Source organism: Myripristis murdjan, chromosome 12, assembly GCF_902150065.1.
Source record: "Myripristis murdjan chromosome 12, fMyrMur1.1, whole genome shotgun sequence".
Lineage (NCBI taxonomy): Eukaryota > Metazoa > Chordata > Actinopteri > Holocentriformes > Holocentridae > Myripristis > Myripristis murdjan.
Genome location: NC_043991.1, coordinates 855,606 through 875,605, shown reverse-complemented (window position 1 = coordinate 875,605; position 20,000 = coordinate 855,606). Strand labels below are relative to the sequence as shown.

Sequence of the window (20,000 nt, the reverse complement as noted above, 5' to 3'; positions counted from 1 at the left end):
GTGTGTGTGTGTGTGTGTGTGTGTGTGTGTGTGTGTGTGTGTGTGTGTGTGTGTGTGCAGAGACCCTGCCCTCTGCCTGGATTTTCTTGTTTTGCCGAGCTCGGGACTCTTCTGGGCGTCGGCCTGTGGGCGGCGGGTGTGTAGCTCCCAGCCAATCACAGCGCAGCGCCGTGCCAGGTCGACAGCACCACAGCCAATAGGAACGCTACAAAAAAATCATGGACGCGGAAAACAGGAAATGTAGCGAGGAGGAACGGTGAGCGGACAGAGAGTCGGGGGTTTGGCTGTTTTTTCCTCTAGGATGGTGACGGAATGTTTTACATGTTCATTCCATCACCATCCTAGGAAAGGAAAGCTGGCTGCTGCTGCAACAAATCCTGCTCGTTCTGCCTTTAAAGGAACATTTCACCCATAATGCCTCATTTTTGTTCCCAGTCCGTGTGCCGCCGTGAACCTCCGACGAGGGAAGTTTTACCCAGAATCCTTCAGGGTAAACGCCAGCCCTCCCTGATCCAGCGGGAAAAAAAAAAAAAAAAAACACTGGGTTTGTAATTTTATGATTTATCAGCGCACTCGTCCTGCTGGATCATCCAAGTCTCTGGTGTCCAGGTGTATGACCAGGACTTCACACACACACACACACACACACACACACACACACACACACACACACACACACACACACACACACACACACACTGTGGGTGATGTGGTTGTCTCTGGAGCTTTGACTCTGATTTTTGTTTTTTTTTAAAGTGAAATTAAATAACAGTGCTTAATACTTTTCTACTTCAAATCTTTTGAGCCTTGCTTTGCTCCTTTCCTCTGTGGTGGGTGTGGCTGCGAGGCATTTACTGTGTTTACTGGATCATTTAAGTTTTGTAGTTTTTTTTTTTTTTTTAATAAAATATAACTTCAAAATAAAATAAACACTTTGATAATAATAATAATGACAGTAACGTCCCAGATGAGGCCAAACACCTTCGACCCTCTGACTGTCTGACTGTCCCACTTGGCTCGGCGGCGACGGCGGCCCGTCTCGGGAAACAGGTTTTGGTGTCTGTCCCGGGGCGTCGCCATAGCAACGGCGGGGGGAAGGTGGGATAGTATTCAGAGCTCGTGTGGAGTCACGGAGCAGAACAGAGAACAAAACACCTGGCCGACGGCAGAGAAACCTGAGAGCAGGCAGAACACCTCCCGCCTCTTTTCTCCAAACAGCCAATCAGCAGCTCCACCTGCAGGTGTTTGTGTTTGTTTCTCTTCCTGTTTTTCTCTTACGGTTCCTTCATGTCGTGTGACACAGAGAACCACGCTGAGCGTTTACTCTAAAGAGAACAGGAACCGCACACACAGAACACGTTCCTCGTTCCTTCACTGGGTTCCAGACGAGCTGTTAAAGATGTTCTCTGATGGTTTACAGAGCGAGACATTAATCCACTCACTGAGGAAATAATCTGCACATTAATCCATTCACTGAGGAAATAATCTGCACATTAATCCACAAGGAAAAGAACCTTTAGGACTTTAAAGAACCACAGAGTGTGTGGAGAACCAGCCCCTAAATAAAGAGGTTCTTCAGCTGCTGATGGTTCTCTGGAGAACCACAGAGTGTTTTGAAGAACCCTTTCAGAACCAGTGTTTCTGTGACGGTGTTCGCTGCGTAGCTGCATGACACAGAGCAGATTTAGGAGTTTAATAAAATAATAACAAATAAAATCTGTGCAGACGATGAACAGACGACACCAGAGACCCAAAAAACAGCACAACATTCAAATACCCATGATTCCTTGCACTGTACACCTCGGTCGACTCCGCCTGTCTCCGCCCCGCTGAGGGCCGACCGGGGAACACTTCCTGTTCTGACAGGAAACACCAAACACTTCCTGGAGTCGGTCTCCATGGAGACCATGGAGATAATGAAGTGACAGCAGAGTACCAGCAGCCTGAGGTCCAGTTCTCGGGACGTTCCTCTGACCTCCACACATCACGACCCGTTACACTCGTTCTGTCCGCCCGCTCTGCACAGAGCTGAGGAGCCGGAGCAGCTCACGCCTCGGCGCTGTGCTGAGGTCAGCCTGCAACACGCCACATCTGTTTCACTGACATCACAGCAACATGCGGCTTCATGAGGCAGCACTGTGTGGTGTGATGAGGGAACGAGAGCAGGCCGACTGACTCTGCAGCCCAGCAGGAAAACAAAAAAACAAAAACTGTCCAGTATTTCTGGAGCCCAGCGTGCTGCGGCCTCATTCAGCAGGAAGGTTTTCAGATCTGAACCTGTTTTTTCCTGCCAATTCCACCTTTTTTTCATGAAACTCACTCAAATTCTTTGAGAAAAAAAGCATGAAAGACAATGAGAAAATGATCACGAATAGATCAGAAAATTTGCAACAAAATATTAAAAATACAAGAACTCTATGATTAGAATTATTATTATTATTATTATTTAAGATTGTAATGTACTGGATCATTTTTTGTGTTGTATGTTTTGTCTGAGTCTGATAATAAAGTTGAACTGATACGTTTGAAGGTCAGAACAGATTTCTGGTCATTTAATGTTTGAAACTATATTACAAGGGGAAAAAAAAACCTTTGAATTTCACCTTTTTCCCAGCAGATTCACTCGATTTCTTTAAAAAAAAAAAAAATTCTTTTCAAAATTTTTCTAAGGTCAGATCAGATTTTTCATTTTTTCTAAGGACCCTTTGAGGACCCTCAGGGACCTCTGGAGGTCACGGGACCCCCAGTTTGAGCACCACAGCTGCTCCAGCCTGCTGCAGGTCGTACTGGACGGGACGGGGGAATGTGAAGTATTCCGGTTTGGGACGGGGGACAGGGAGCGGCCCTGGGGGCTGACATGTTGTTTCTGATGCGGCTGCTCGTCAGGCTCACAGCAGCCAAACTCTGAGCAGGATGAGCACGACATAATTAGAAAATCAATAAATAAAAACAAAACAATAATAATCCCTCTCAATCATCATGCATGTACGGCAGCAGATTAGGGCCACTACACAGAGAGAGAGAAAAAGAATTAGGGAGCCGGGGGAGGGCGTGATATTCAGACGGAGAAAAAGCTCACAAATTTGTGAGAAAAAACTCTGAATCTCTGAATTTACAAAAAAAAAAACTCAAAATTTATGGATATTCTGAGATTACAGAGATAAATTTACAAAAAAAGATGAAAATTTAAAGTCATGAAGTTATGAGAAAATGCCTGTATGTATGTATGTGTGTGTGTGTGAGTGTGAGAGTGTGTGTGTGTGTAAGAGAGTGTGTGTGAGAGAGAGAATGTGTGTGTGTGTGTGTGAGAGAGAGTGTGTGTGTGTGAGTGTGAGTGTGTGTGAGTGTGAGTGTGTGTGAGTGTGAGTGTGAGTGTGAGTGTGAGTGTGAGTGTGAGTGTGAGTGTGTGTGTGTGTGTGTGTGTGTGTGTGTGTGTCGCCCGCTGAGCGCGGGGCCTCAGAGGTGATCATGAGGCTGGATGAGCTGTGATGAGCTGTGTGTCGGTGATGAGCCGTCATTACGAGGCGGCGTCCTGCTGCGGCGACTCATCAACTCCACTCTTTATTTTATGAACCGCTTCATTTATTTATTCATGATTTGATCTTATTTTGATTCCAGTCGGTTTTACGTTCCTAATTTGTAGTTCTAGTTTATATTTTCGACGTGTGATGAATCTGACCTCCTTGCATTGCTGAACTTTGACCCACTTTTGATCTTTAAAGGAACACACTTTCCCCGACGTCCCCAGACTGAGACCAGATGTTGGACACCGTCTTCTCCTCTGTATGTCCAGTGGTTCAGTTCTTATGTGCATTTCCTGTTAGCTTAGCATAAAGACTTGAGGTCTATGGGAGTCGTTAGCCTGGCTCTGTGAGAAAGTGAGAAAATAAACCTTACAGTATTTCAGATCCTCTGAGAGAATCAGACACTTCAGAGCTGCTGGGAGGTTTGTCTTTTCACTTTGACAGAGCCAGGCTAACAACTCCTATAGACTTCAAGTCTTTATGCTAAGCTAACAGGAAATGCTACCCACTGGACATACAGAGGTGAAAATGGTGTCCAACATCCGGTCTCAGTCTGGGGGAGTCGGAGGAAGGGAAAAGGGGATTTTGCCCAAAACTTTGCACTGTTCCTTTAATATAAAAGCAAAGTGCCACGTTCAGGCGTCTGCTCAGAAACACGCCGCCAAGCGCGATAAACGCTGCAACAACGCTGCACTTTTGTCTCAAATGGAGAGAAAACCAGCTGCTTTTCATTTCCATGAGCTCTACAACAACAATGCTGAGAACACCACACACACACACACACACACACACACACACACACACACACACACACACACACACACTTAAAACATGACAGCCAGTCCCCACCAGTTGCATAAGCTCCTGCTCTGTATGGAAAGCAGGAGGCGGCTTCGTCTTCACCTGCAGGTTCAAAACCATTTGCCTCGCAGCGCCAACATTCAAATTCCTGCTCAGGTGCTTCAGCTCCTGTTTCCACGACAACAACGTCATTTCCATAACGCACGCCGTCGACGTTCAGCCGCCGACCGGAGCTCAGCCGGTCCCGCTCGGCTGAACGTCCCCCGTCTGCCTTCACTCAGCAGAAAACCACAGAACCACAGTCTGACCCCCCGACACCTGAGACACTTCACCTCCACAGAGGAAAACCACGAGCAGCAAATCAACATGAAATAATTAAACATTCACTAAAAATGACCAGGAACATCAGTAAATCCACAAATAAAGCTGAATACAAGAAAATCACCAGAGCATTAGAACATTAGCTGCTTGGTTCTTTTGCCTCTGAAACGTTCTGCTCGTGTCTCGTTGCTTCCTGTGTCTCAGAGGAACCTCCGAGGAACCACCAGCAGGAACGTTCAGAACCAACATTCAGCAGCAGGAACGTTTAGAAGGAACATTTAACAGCAGGAACTATTAGAGGGAACATTTAACAGCAGGAACTATTAGAAGGAACATTTAACAGCAGGAACTATTAGAAGGAACGCTTAGCAGCAGGAAATGTTTGTCGGTACTTTTAGTGGGAACATTCAGTAGTAGGAATGTTTAATAGTGAGATCTTTCTGTAAGAACACTTAGGAGTAGGAACATTTAATAGGGAACTTTTGGTAGGAATATTTAGTAAAAGGAACTTTTTGCAGGAATGTTTAGTGGTAGGAACTTTTAGTAACAATGTTTAGTGGGGATGTTTAGTAAAATGAACATTTTGTTGGGACGTTTAGCAGGAAGGTTTATTAGCTTCTTATGAGCTGCTGCTTCTCAGGTTTTTGACAGAAATCAGGTGAATCTGCTCGAGTCTCAAAAAACGTCTTTTTACTGGAACCAGTTCAACAACAAACCTGCTGTCATCCTCATGCTGTCTGCTCACACACACACACACACACACACACACACACAGCAGAAACATCAAGACATTGTATCGAAGTGTGTGTGCCTGTGTGTGTGTGTGTGTGTGTGTGTGTGTGTGTGTGTGTGATAGTGAATTGGTGTTCAGGGGAAAGTCATGGTTGCTGTTGGTTCCATGAGGAACCTCTTGAGGCAGTGGATGGTTCCTCGGTTCTTCATTCATTTTGAAAAGCAGGTTCCTTGTTAAAGTTCTGTGAGGAACCGTGTGAGCAGCAGCTCAGGCTGCAGGGACAGAACAGGGCTCCTCTCTGCACTCAGACAGCTCTTCAGCTCATATTTCACTTCTAAAAACATGTTAACAACTGAGAGGAGAACAAAACGCGTTCCTCTGTCTTCAAAGTTTTGAGTAACTCTGGTCATTTAATTATAAGGAAATGCCACAAATAAATACATGAATAAACAGAAAACAGGTGAGTGTGCCCAGGTATTTCCCTTGGCCGTGTTTCCACTGGCCTCCATCCCACAGAATAAGATTTATTCTCAGAAACTGACAAACTGTGTTTCCATTCCCATTTCTCATTTTCCAATTTTAAAGAATCCGGTTTTCTGTTTTCTCTTTTGTTTTTAGAATCAACACATCGACACGCAGCTCTGCTCTCCTCTCTAAAAACTAACTAACTAACTAAACCCACGCAGTGTCAGTGAGGCTCTGCGGGCTGCCAGCTCCTCGGTGAGCAGCGGCCGCTTTGGGCGACGAGGTGAAACCGTTTGAATCCGGTTATTTCAGCCCGAAAACACCAAACAGAACGACAGGTGCGTTCCCTCCGTGATCTGACTCACCTGTTCCGTGGAAACTGATCAAATCCGTCTCTTCTCCTTGTTAATCGGGTGGCCAGGCGTTTAGTCACCGCACCATGTTTCCCTTGTCTTCCTCCTCGGTGCGGCTCTTCCTGCGGGCTCCCCTCCCTCCTTGCCTCCTCCTCACCTGGCCGGGATGACGCGCCGCTCACCTGGCGGACCGGTCCGACAGGTACGACGAAAGGAAAAAAGAAAACAAAAGAAAAGCAAGCAAAATGAGAGAAGTGGTGATAAAACACAAAGAGCTGACGTGAGGAAGCGGCTCACGGTGCCAGGGCAGCAGGTAGAACGGCCCCGCCACAGGGATGTGAGGTTCAGGTCACGTGACGGCCAGGTAAAGGTGTGTAATTGGACTCCTAATTAGACTGGGGGGTCGTTTCATAGGCCGCTCACAGCAGACAGAGACAAAGATAAAAACACCTATTTTTGGTCTAATCGTAGGCTAATAAAGGTAACAAATATAATTAAATAAAGGTAACACAAATGTTTCTTAACACAGTTCCACATTGATCAGTTTTATGTTTCGTGTCTGCTTTAGAGTGTAAACATGAATTAAAAGCTGCCGTCCATTAAATCACAAAGTAAAGTGCAGGAACAGTGACTTTATTTAGTGATAAGGTGCAGGACGCGCTTACACTGCTCGGAAATGTTGACGAACAGCGCCACCTGGTGCCTGCTGCATGAGGGGCCGCAGAATTTCCAAATGACATGATGAGAGAGGAGGAGGCCGTGAGGAGGGCCCGGAACCAGATGTTGAAAACCTTAGGCGCTTCTAATGAAAAAGAAATGAGTAACAAGGTGTATATGATTATATTATATTATATTATATTATATTATATTATATTATTTGCGACACCAGTGTATCATATCAACATCGACATCATCGTGACAGACTTTATTAAAAAAAAAAAAAAAAAAAAATCCGAGTTGTTTTTCCTGCTGTCGTGTAGCGGTTCCACCAGGAGGGGGCGGTGTTACCTATTTAATCTGCGGGGCGGGGTTTACGTGCTGATTGACATGGCTGCAGGCAAATCAGGTTCGGGAGACGGAGGGGGCGTGAGCTGAGCCGTGATCGACGTGCCTCTGCGTCAATCACACACGCTGTCAGGTCGGTGACGTAGCCTCGCGCGCCAATCAGAGGCGGCAAACCGTCCTGACGGAGAAGAAAAAAAACAGGACGGCGGCGGAGGAGGAAGCTGAGCGGAGGGAGGGCGCATGTGTGCGGCTCGGTAGACACCACACCACCGGCGACCTGCGAGCGGGGTTACTCTCATTCAGGAAGACATTAAAGAGGACCTTCAGCCGCTGCGGAGCTGTCATGGCGGAGGAGATATCGACAGGTGTGGATGGAGTCTCAGTGGGTAAGGGAGCAGCCGGCTCGCTGTGAGCCGCCGGAGCCGCGCCGCTCGGCCGGTGTTGCATCAGTCCGCTGCCCGGCTAGCCTGTTAGCATGCTAACGGCTAGCCGACTGACTCAGTGCAGACTCAGTTTAGAGATTTGTATTAGCTCGGCTGAATAAATGAATAAACGAATGAATGAATGAATGAGTGAGTAGATGAATGGATGAACTAGATGTAAGCAGTGTGATTTTTTTTTTTAGAGGAGGCCGGCGGCTCTCTTGACACCAGCTGTCAGTCAGGCAGCTCTGATTTGGGCTAGCCTGCAGCACCAACACACACACACACACACACACACACACACACACACACACACACACACACACACACACACACACACACACACACACACTGGATTGCGTCAGTTCAGCAGGTTGCTAATTTTACTTCACCGGTTTCATCAGTTTCACCTTTCCGTGGTTAAATTCTTATTCTGTTGTACTTAGATCTTATTCTTTATTTATTTATTTATTTACTTAATCTGTAATCTGTGGATACTGCTGAAAAAATGCGAATTTCCTGCGGGATGAATAAAGTATCTATCTATCTATCTATCTATCTATCTATCTATCTATCTATCTAAATGGGAGTCAGGCCGAGCGGGACCGGGCTGTGTGAACCGGGCTGATCTGTGATTAAATTCAAAGTGACAGGGATCCTCCTTCCTTAATGCGTAGAAAATGCGTCCAGGACATGGAGAACACATCATCATGTTCATGTCATGTTGAGCCACTTATGTTCACTTTAACAGCAAGGAACGCCATTCAGTGTGAGCCACAGAAACGGTGTTAATCACGTGTTCAGAGACGTTAGATATGGAGTCAGATGGAGGGCAGAGATGGTGTGTGGGTAGGGGGGGGGGGGTTAATGCTCTGCAGGCTGGACATTAACACATCTTCATGCTGTTTTTAAGGTTTTCTAACTGAGAGTAAGCTCCTCTGCTCTGGTTTCACTGAATCGAGGTTTTTTTTTTTTCCAGATGACTACGCAGTTGGAAAAAAAAAAATCTGCAAATCTGTTTCAGCCTCTGATAATAGAGCAGAGACTGGAAATGTGGATTCACATGCAAATCAATCAAAACGCATTGACTGAGGAAATCTGTGAGATTACAGAATCCCATGGTTACAGGTCCACCTCAGTTGTGATCTGTACTGACGGGCTGTGGTTGGTTGTAATTAATTTTTTGTCATAATTAGTCGTTGAAATAAGTCTGTGAGTTCGTCCAGAAGTCCTCCATGAGTCTCGTTGTGCTCCTGCTTGTCTTAAGGCTGGCTCATGCTTTATTTTGAAAGGCAACGTGTGCCAGTGTCAGAAAGAATTCTGTTATGTCTCAGCCTTGAGGTTAATACATCGTTCTGCATCAGCCTCACACACTTTCATCCTCTGTCACCACCTGTTTTCTCTGTGTGTGATTTTCTCTCGGTGACCGGTCAGCTGGTTAAAAAGCGGCTCAGATCTCAGGGCAGTTTTCTGAGTTGTTGGACTTGTTTGACCTGAAAACACCGGTGCTTCTCTGTTGGGTGTCCTTCTTATGTTATAGAGCAGCCACTTATATGGTTTCATGTGAACGCTGCATGTGTGTGTGTGTGTGTGAACTGTGTTTGGGCCGTCGTTTCTGTTCTCATATCGTCTGCTCGTGGTTAAACTTGAGACCGCTGATAGTCGATCTAATCACCAGAGGGCGTTCACAGCACCATGATGAAATGCAAACATGGACCTTTTAAGCTTTTAGTGTTGAAGAAAAACATAACATCTTGTATTTTTTTAATATTACGGCTTTCACCCAGACACTAAAGGTGAGCCTGAGGATAATACACAACCTGTGCCGTTACCCAAAATGCACCCTGCTGTGTTGGTGCACAGTGTGTGTGTGTGTGTGTGTGCTTGGTGTGCTGTGACACAGCGACAGACACACAGTGCACCAATATAATAGCGTCAAGTTCGGCTTGACATTATTGTCTTATCTTTAATATCACGATCCAAATCATATCCATCATGTTAACGTCCGGAGCGCAGAGAGACGTCTTGGTGAGCAGACACCTGGAGAACGGGCAGATCCGTGGACAAGAGCCAGCAAACTGGTTTGTAATTAAAGATTTAAAAGTGACCAGTCAGTCGAGCTGGTTAACGGTCAGAGGCTGGATCCTCCAATCAGAGAGAGACGTGACTGCTGGGCCAAAATATCGGCTGCCAGGGATCGCCTGAGTCCACTGTGGGTTGTTGTTGTTGTTGTTGTTGTGATACAAGCAGTGTAGCTCTTTAAAGGGATAGTTCACATTTTTGAACGTGCCTTGAAATAGGCACTTCGGCTGTGTCTGTGCATTCGTCTCTTTCGTCCAGGTCACAGGCATCTCAAGGAAATTGAATTCAGTTTCCTTGAGATGCACTTCAAGCTAGTTTGCTGGGGTCACAGAAATAAGAAGTTTTGCTTCTCAACACAAAGTGCCGAATGATTGTGAAGTCTGACTTTTTTTCCCCCCCAGAATTGGTTTTGTGACAGAAATTTATTACTATTACTATAATTATTTTTGAATGCATGTTTTTTATTTTTGTGACCCCAGCAGACTAGCCGGACGTGTCTTTTTCGATAGTTCAGGAGGCCAGCACTTTGCCCAGGGGACACCTCAAGTACAAAAAAACCCTTTTCATGCACTACACTGCCGGGGAGGAGTTCATACAACTTCATGTCCAAAAATGTGAACTATCCCTTTAAAGTGAAGGCGGTTGGCCGTGAATCTTGTGACAGTGGGTTAGTGTCACATGATCACCTTTAGTCTCCATGAGTTGGACTCTTACTTTGTTGAAGGATCATTCACAGCACAAACCAACAGGATCTCTGTTTGGGAGAGAAACACACTTTTATTTTGAAGGGACAGGTGGATGAGAGGATTTTTAAAGATTTGTGAAGGTTCTATTGGTCGAGATTTTAATTTCCAGCCACTAGTGCAGGATGATGTCACTGAGGAAGTGGAGGTCATGTGAGGTCGTCCAGGTGGAGCAGCTGTTCTCATTAAAGTGATAACCTCAGCTGGAGAAATGTCCGGCTGCTGTCTCTCCAGAGTTTATGTCGTCAGTCAGGCGGCTCATTTTCCCTCGTTGTGTTTCCAGGTGAGCTGTACGTGTCGGACAAGCAGGGCAGCGACCAGGATGGAGACGGGACGGAGCAGAAGCCCTTCAAGACCCCCCTCAGGGTGAGCAGGCGGCAGATACCGGGCTGGACCCGTCTGCTCACACTCTGACAAGATAATCACTCATCCTTTGTTTTTGTTTGGTTTTTTGTTCCATGACAGTTTCTTGGTGACTGAATTTATAGTGAACTTAACCCTTTAAATCATAAATGAAAGATTTTTTTTTTGTTTAAACGCTTGTGACGGGCCTCAGTCGCATTTCTCAAGCCTTTACACTCGTCCTCATTTTCCTGAGGACCTTCTGGAAGCCCTCCAAGGACCTAATTAGGCCTAATACATTTTCCATTTATTTGGTTGATTAATGTGCCAATTTTCTTTTTTCCCTTTATTTATTTATATCGATCGATCGATATATATATATATTTTTAATTGTAAATGGAATTTTCTTCTATTTAAAAAATTGTGCTGATTTTTACATAAGTCTTTCATTTTATGGTTGTTCTACTTATTTATTATTTTGTTTATTTGCATATTTTGTTTAGTCATGTTCCAGTACCTTTTATTTTAATTTTTTAATTTGTGTTTCTGTCAGATTGTAATAAAGATCTTTGTAAAGCGTTGCTGATCCCTGTTTATTCCTCCAGGCTCTGCTGTTTGCCGGGAAGGAGCCTTTCCCGACCGTCTATGTGGACTCACAGAAGGAGGGAGAGGTGAGTGGGGAAAATCCTTTTGTTAATTTAATTTAATTCCATATAACTGCCACCCGTATCAGCTTCCTCCTCTCACCTGCACTCGCAGCAGGCGTTACACTCCAGTTTAAAGCTGAACAGTCTAATAATGCAGAGTTAAAGGAATACACACCAGCGTTTCCCCGATGTCCCCACACTGACACCACTGTCTCCTCTGGACGTCCAGTCGTGTCTTTCAGATCCACATGATCCTCTGTGTGAATCAGACTTTAGAGCTGCTGGGAGGTTTTTCACTTTGACAGAGACAGGCTAACGACTTCCATAGACTTCAAGTCTTTATGCTAAGCTAACAGGAAATGCTACCCAGAGGATCTGAACCACTGGACGTCCAGAGGTGGAAATGGTGTCCAACATCTGGTCTCAGGCTGAGGAAGTCAGGAAAAGGGGATTTTGCCCAAAATATTGGAATAGTCCTTAAATTTCACACTGAAAAATGGACGTGTCCTGGTAATTGTTTTTTCAGCGCTGGGCAGTGATCTCCAAGACTCAGATGAAGAACGCAAAGAAGGCGTTTAACCGCGAGCAGATGAAGAGCAACGCCAAGGACAAAAAGGAGGTACGTGACTCCCTGAAGGGAAACTGGCCGCTCAGACTCCCGAGAGAAACAGATTCATATAAGCAGACGTGAAATCATAAGAAATACGAAAAGAAATGAGAAGTGTAAACATGTATTTGCATTATAAATTTGTACAAAAAAGTGCATGCTTAACGCATAAATATATGCATTGATCCTACCAAAAAATATTACATCAAATCCAGAATGAAAAAATGGAAATATAAAACCTTAAAAATAAAAAGTTTGTTTCCTTCTCTAATTCCTGTCCAAATAACGATTTTACTGTTGTCCTGATCAAACGACTGAAACGATCACTGGAAAATCATTTTTGAAAATGAGAATTACTTCAGTGCTTAATACTTCTGTTGACTGACTGCCTGGATGTTTCAGCTCGACTTGAGACTGAAGGGCTGACTGGTCGAGGGAGAGGAAGAGAATATATCTGTGTTCAGAGCTGCAACTAAGCATTGTTTTCTTGATCATTTTGATTATCAGGGATTTTTGACCATTTTTATGAACTCTCCAGTGGTCAGAAATGGTTAAATTTTGCCCCAAATCTGTGTAACAAACTTATGACAAATAACTGGCCATGGGAACAGCTTCATATACCTTCATCATAACGTTATAACCTTTACACACCCTAAATCAAATAAAAACTCCATGTTTATGACTAGAATAACTTGACACACGGAGCTGAGCTGCAGCACAGATGAATCTTAAAAAGGGAGTAAAGAAACGGGCCGAGTAGCGAGCGGCTCAGAAAGTAGACGGTGAAGGTGAAATGAACACAAGAACCACAGGTTTAAAAAAAACTGATAATCTGTGCCATAATCTGAACAAAATTTCACCCTCCAGCTTTCTCATCGCTTGGAGTGAAGTCTGTTTCCTCAAATAATTTTTTAACAAATTTAAAAAGAAGAACAAGAAGAAGAAAAGGGAAAAGTAAGAAATTGCAGAGTTTTGGTTTGTTCAGATGAGAGAAAACAAAAACTGAAAAGGCTCAGACAACAGAACCTCAACTGCACCAGCAACTAAAGTGTGTGTGTGTGTGTGTGTGTGTGTGTGTGTGTGTGTGTGTGTGTGTGTGTGTGTGTGTGTGTGTGTGTGTGTGTGTGTGTGTGTGTGTGTGTGTGTGTGTGTGTGTGTGTGTTGTTCAGGCCGAGGACAATGAGAGGAGAGAGAAGAACCTGGAGGACGCCAGGAAGATCACCATCGAGAACGACCCCAGCCTGCCGGAGCCCGACACGGTGCGCCCGCCTCCACTGCCCTGCAATACAAACTTTATTTATACAGCACATGTTGTCAACTTTATACAGCACATGTTGTCCACTTTATTTACACAGCACATGTTGTCCACTTTATTTACACAGCACATGTTGTCAACTTTATTTACACAGCACATGTTGTCAACTTTATTTACACAGCACATGTTGTCAACTTTATTTACACAGCACATGTTGTCAACTTTATTTATACAGCACATGTTGTCAACTTTATTTACACAGCACATGTTGTCAACTTTATTCATACAGCACATGTTGTCAACTTTATTCATACAGCACATGTTGTCAACTTTATACAGCACATGTTGTCAACTTTATTTACACAGCACATGTTGTCAACTTTATTCATACAGCACATGTTGTCAACTTTATTTACACAGCACATGTTGTCCACTTTATTTACACAGCACATGTTGTCCACTTTATTTACACAGCACATGTTGTCAACTTTATTTACACAGCACATGTTGTCAACTTTATTCATACAGCACATGTTGTCAACTTTATTTATACAGCACATGTTGTCAACTTTATTTATACAGCACATGTTGTCAACTTTATACAGCACATGTTGTCAACTTTATTTACACAGCACATGTTGTCAACTTTATTTATACAGCACATGTCAACTTTATTTATACAGCACATGTTGTCAACTTTATTTACACAGCACATGTTGTCAACTTTATTCATACAGCACATGTTGTCAACTTTATTTACACAGCACATGTTGTCAACTTTATTTATACAGCACATGTTGTCAACTTTATACAGCACATGTTGTCAACTTTATTTACACAGCACATGTTGTCAACTTTATTTATACAGCACATGTCAACTTTATTTATACAGCACATGTTGTCAACTTTATTTACACAGCACATGTTGTCAACTTTATTCATACAGCACATGTTGTCAACTTTATTTACATAGCACATGTCAACTTTATTTATACAGCACATGTTGTCAACTTCATACAGCACATGTTGTCAACTTTATTTACACAGCACATGTTGTCAACTTTATTTACACAGCACATGTTGTCAACTTTATTTACACAGCACATGTTGTCAACTTTATTTATACAGCACATGTTGTCAACTTTATTCATACAGCACGTTGTCAAATGTATTTATACAGCACATGTTGTCAACTTTATTTATACAGCACATTGTCAACTTTATTTACACAGCACATGTTGTCAACTTTATTTACACAGCACATGTTGTCAACTTTATTCATACAGCACATGTTGTCAACTTTATTTACACAGCACATGTCAACTTTATTTATACAGCACATGTTGTCAACTTTATTTATACAGCACATGTTGTCAACTTTATTCATACAGCACATGTTGTCAACTTTATTCATACAGCACATGTTGTCAGCTTTATTTATACAGCACATTGTCAACTTTATTCATACAGCACATGTTGTCAACTTTATTTTTCCAGCACATGTTGTCAACTTTATTTTTCCAACACATGTTGTCAACTTTATTTATACAGCACATGTTGTCAACTTTATTTATACAGCACATGTTGTGCAGTCAACAAAAAAATAAAATCAGACGTGAAAGAGGGGGGGGGGCAGTGAAGCAGTTGCAGGACTGGCCTTCTGTGTCGCCTAAATTCAGATTTGAACATCCTGAAAGACTGAAAGCCCTTCATGTATTTACAGCCTGATTTTACTGATTTGTCGTATCATCAGCCTGATTTCAAATCATCTCAAGGTGTGAGAAGCTTGACAGGTTACAGTGGTAATATCTGACAAATGGCCTGTTTGTCTGTTTAATGTCACAATTCATTTTCCCCAGTTATGTTTTTTTTTCATATGTTTAATAATTTTGCTGCTGTGCTCCTGCAGGTGAAAATCCACCAACTGGAGGCCAAACGAGACCAGAGGGTCAAGGTGTTCGGGTGGGTTCACCGGCTCAGGAGACAAGGTGAGCAGAGCCACACCAACATTGATGATTGATTGATTGATTGATTGATTGAGCTCTGCACCCGACGAGCCCGGGCACACCTGGTCATTCAGTGGGTTCAATACGACTTGTTTCATTTATTTATTTGTTATTGATTTATTTTTTTAATCTTTCTGGAACCAAGAAGATGCAAAAGTGTCAAACATCAATAATCAAAGAAATCATAGTCAGATGATGTTGATTAATTCATCCGCCCTCGCTGATCCTTTGAAACCTGAGTGAATCCACCTGATTTATTACAAAAAAACACACGGGGAAAAAGATTAACAAGAAAATTAACAAGGAGTGACCTGAATATTAATAAGAAATAAGTGAAATGTTGAAAGAACATGAACCAAAAATGAGCCAATAAAAGGAAATCAAGGAAAACCGATAAACTGACCTGAAACTGAGCCAAAAAACAAACAAAAAAGCAAGAAATTAGTAAGAAGTTACATGAAAATGAGCCAAAAAAGTAAATCATGAAAATCAAGGAAATGACCTGAAATGATGCAAATAACCAAAAAATTAATACACAAGAAATCCGACGTCAATACAGCATCTTTGATTTATTTTAATAATGATATAGTTTTCTTGTATTTTTTTTTTTTAAGTATTTAAGAATATGTAATAAGGGTTAAAGAGGGTTACAGTTACTGGAATTTTTTCCTTGGAATAAAACACAAGAATTTGCCTCTGAGTGGAAAATGCAGCGTGCAAACACAAACTGACTGTATTTTTTGTCTTTTTTGTCCCATCAGGGAAGAACCTGCTGTTCATCGTGCTGCGGGACGGGACGGGCTTCCTCCAGTGTGTCCTGACTGACAAACTGGTCCGTCTGCATTTCACTTTGATTGTCAGGCGCTCACGCCGCACAGTCAAATGATTACTCTGCTAGTCCTCCATGCAAAAAAAAAAAAAAAAAAAAAAAATTGCAGTAAGAATAAAATGCTAAAAAAGAATTTTAAGTTACATTGAGCAAAGAACAGAGAGCATCGGGCATAAAGTGCCTTTTGCCTTGTTGACAGAACAAAACAAACCAAAGTCAGAGTCCAGTCGTCTGTCAGAAACCCTCAAGAGGACCAGGCTTTCCTCACGTCGAGCAGGCGTGTGTTTTTATTAAAAGACAGTTACAGAACACTGCAGTATGACAATAACACACAGGACACTTACTATTATAAATGCACTGGGAATGGAAAAGTATTACGTTACTATTGTCAATCATCAATCAGACTTTATTTGTATAGCACTTTTCATGCAAAGACAATGCAACACAACCCTAACCCTAACTAACACACACAGCACAGCAAAGCAGACATTAAAATTAGGGTTAAGCTTAAAAGTGGAACTGGAAACGAAACGAGGAAAAGGCATCGTATGTGAGCAAAACACAACAATTCAAAGTGAAGATAAAAGAAATAAGATCAATCAGGCAATAAAACTATAAACAGTCGGTAAGAAATCAGCAGATAGTAAATTGTGAAAAGAAAAGGGGTCTTCAAAATACCAATTAATAGCAGAGTTAATAATAATAAATACCTGGGATAAAATTAAATACCAACTGACAGTAAAAACATTAAATGCATAAAGATCATACTTAAATGAATAAATGAACGAATAAATAAATGAATAAATTTTAAATAAAGTTTAAGTAAAAGCCTGACTAAAAGGGTAGGTCTTAAGCTTTTAAAAATATCTCTGCTCCTCTGAGTTCCTGTCGCACTTCAGTAGATTAATCAACCAGAGAATTGCAGGGCGATTTCCAGGGACGGCAGATAAATTGACCAACGTTCATTCCCTCCAGCCTTTCTCTAATCCCTAATCTGAGCCACAGCCAGTTTATGCCCAAGCCTGTCTTTAAACAATAAGCCAAAATGACCACGCAAAATGTGACCTCGTCATCCTAGGGAAAAAAGCATGGAGGACAGAACTGAACAAGCTCTTGTCAGCTGAAATATTCTGATTTCTGAGCACGACCGAGGTCAGAGGGCAGCGGTGTGTTTATGTACTTTCAAAATGTGGGAAAGCAGACGAACGAGCTCAACACACAGTTTTTATGACCACTTTGATTAAATTGTTGTTTTTGTTGTTGTTGTGTTTCAGTGCCAGACCTACAACGCCTTGGTCCTGTCCACAGAGAGCACCGTGGCTCTGTACGGGACCGTCCAAGCCGTCCCCGAGGGAAAGCAGGTAAACAGCCCCGCCGCCGGGTCACACACACCTGAGGCCTTCAGGGTCCAGGAAAAAACTGCACGTTACATTCACACACAACATGGTAAACTGGGGATTTAACATTTTGGAAGAGAGGGAACTTGGAGCGCCGGTGTTCACGGTGAGTTCCAGGGACCGGGACACGAGGAACAGTTTAATTCACTAGAACACAGAAAAACACACGAGGGAACATTTCAACTGTCTCCTCGTCTTCTGGTTTAATCTCAAAAACAGAGCGGGAAAAAAAAATTAGCAAAATGTTTTGGGCTCATTAGTGAAAAAGTAGCAAAATAAAAAGACAAGAAAAACACCAGAAAATTATCACAAAACATTGAAAATGAAATTGTTATTAAAACACTATATATAATACAATATTAATTACTGTTAAATATTATTATTGCAGTATAGTTATTAGATGATATAGTATATTCATTTAATAATTATATTTAGGTAATTTTCAGGTAATTTTATTTTTTCAAATTAATATAATAATGTAAATAGAACATTTGTTAATTCAAAGCAAAGTCAGTGTTGGTGTTTCTAATATTGGAAATATTACAACTGCAATTTTCAAACTCTACAAAATGAATGTTGGCCCTAAATATGGGTTATTATTATTAATCGGTATTGATAACAGCTGATCAGGAGCTTTCTGAGAACATCAACAAACAGCAGGATTGAAGCCTGAACGCACCGTCACATGATAATTATTTTATTAGCGTTTCATTATTTTTTACGTGGGACAGAATGAGACCAGCTCTCTCTGTCCACAGATCAAAACGTAAAGAAAAGTAAACCTTTACTCTCCTGCAGCGTTCAACAAAACTTTAGTGTAGAAACATGAGAGAGGACTTGTGTCACCGTTACTGACGCTCTTCCTCCTCCTCTTCCTCCTCTTCCTCCTCCAGGCGCCGGGCGGCCACGAGCTGCACTGCGACTTCTGGGAGCTGATTGGCTTAGCCCCGGCGGGCGGGGCCGACAACCTGCTGAACGAGGAGTCGGACGTGGACGTGCAGCTGAACAACCGGCACATGCTGATCCGAGGAGAGAACGTCTCCAAGATCCTGCGGGTGAGGTCCACCGTCACGCAGTGCTTCAGGGACCACTTCTTCAGCCGCGGCTACTACGAGGTGAGACGCCCCTAATCCCCCAGATTACACACACAGTCTGCTGCTTTCTGATTGGCCAGAGGCTGGGCGGGCAAATCGTTCAAGGAATATTCCACCAAAATCCCAGACCAGATGCTGGACACCATTTCCACCTCTGGATGTCCAGTGCTTCAGTTCCTATGGGTAGCATTTCCTGTTAGCTTAGCATAAACACTTGAAGTCTATGGGAGTCGTTAGCCTGGCTCTGTCACAGTGAAAAGATCAACCTCCCAGCAGCTCTGAAGCATCTGAGTCACACAGAGGATCATGAGGATCTGAAACACACAGGTTGGGATTTAAAAACCAGACTGGAGTGTTTTGAGGTTTGAGGTTTGAGGAGAAGTTCATTAGTGGTGGATCTTCCTCGACCTCCGGCGGTGTGAGGATCACTGAGACAGACGGAGGGAGAAATGTGTTCAGAGGTTACAGCGCCACCATCTGGCTGCTCCTCGTTTTCTCTAAAAGATCAGAAATATCAAAAAATTACCAATTCAGATGCAATGCAGAAAATTAGAATAAAACTATTCAACCCCCTCTCCAAAAACACAAGAAGATGATGAGAACTAAATGGCAAAAAAAAAAAAACCCAAACAAACTGAAAATTATCTAACAGTATTTATGACAAAACTATACTTCTGTGTAGATGCTGGATCAGTTTTGTTGTGTTTGAGTCTGAGGCCTTTTTACAGATATTTATTATTATTTCTGACCGCAGAGCAGAACAGATCTCACTGACGGTTAACTCTTATACTTATTTTTGTTTGTTTGTTTGATGTGATTTTCATGTGGTTATTGTGTGCCGCCTGTGTGCAGATCACTCCGCCCACGCTGGTGCAGACGCAGGTGGAGGGCGGCTCCACGCTCTTCGGCCTCAACTACTTTGGCGAGCAGGCGTACCTGACGCAGTCGTCCCAGCTCTACCTGGAGACCTGCATCCCGGCGCTGGGCGACACCTTCTGCATCGCCCAGTCGTACCGCGCCGAGCAGTCCCGCACGCGCAGACACCTGTCCGAGTACGCGCACACACACACACACACACACACACACACACACACACCTGTCTCCTGTTTCCCCCCGACCGCTCAAACTCAATACCTACTCAATACAAACAGCATGAGCAGCCTGACAAGACCAGAGCCAAAGAAACAGCCAGAAATGAAATGACAAGTGACAGGAAATGACCTGAGAATCAGCCCAGAAAACATAAATCAAGAAATGACCTGAAATTAAGCAACAAAACGTCCTGAAAATAGAAAAAAGAGAATATTTTTTGTAACATAATTTTAAATATAGAATTATAAATATAGGTTTCTGGATTTTTCCATAGATATTAAT

The 20,000-nt window shown here is 42.9% G+C and overlaps 2 protein-coding genes and 1 long non-coding RNA gene across 8 annotated transcripts in view; 2 read left to right on the top strand and 1 right to left on the bottom strand.

Moving 5' to 3' along the window:
• Positions 1–6,511, bottom strand: part of atp8b1 (ATPase phospholipid transporting 8B1) — a 39,938-nt gene extending 33,427 nt beyond the window's left edge. The window contains exon 1 of the mRNA XM_030065048.1: positions 6,210–6,511. The gene's annotated coding sequence lies outside the window, so the exon portion shown is untranslated. The remainder of the gene's footprint in view (positions 1–6,209) is intronic.
• The window catches only part of LOC115368767 (uncharacterized), a 28,207-nt gene that overhangs the window by 929 nt on the left and 7,278 nt on the right, over positions 1–20,000 (top strand). The window lies entirely within an intron of this gene.
• nars1 (asparaginyl-tRNA synthetase 1) overlaps positions 7,412–20,000 on the top strand; it is a 26,943-nt gene continuing 14,354 nt past the window's right edge. For 3 of the 5 annotated variants that reach the window (XM_030065061.1, XM_030065060.1, XM_030065062.1), the window contains exons 1-10: positions 7,412–7,588; positions 10,733–10,815; positions 11,397–11,462; positions 11,965–12,057; positions 13,215–13,304; positions 15,210–15,288; positions 16,068–16,138; positions 17,410–17,496; positions 18,426–18,647; positions 19,479–19,678. In XM_030065061.1, coding sequence (XP_029920921.1) covers positions 7,546–7,588; positions 10,733–10,815; positions 11,397–11,462; positions 11,965–12,057; positions 13,215–13,304; positions 15,210–15,288; positions 16,068–16,138; positions 17,410–17,496; positions 18,426–18,647; positions 19,479–19,678 — 1,034 coding nt within the window. In that variant the 5' untranslated portion in view covers positions 7,412–7,545. The remainder of the gene's footprint in view (positions 7,589–10,732; positions 10,816–11,396; positions 11,463–11,964; positions 12,058–13,214; positions 13,305–15,209; positions 15,289–16,067; positions 16,139–17,409; positions 17,497–18,425; positions 18,648–19,478; positions 19,679–20,000) is intronic. The other 2 variants (XM_030065059.1, XM_030065063.1) reach the window with 2 other exon arrangements.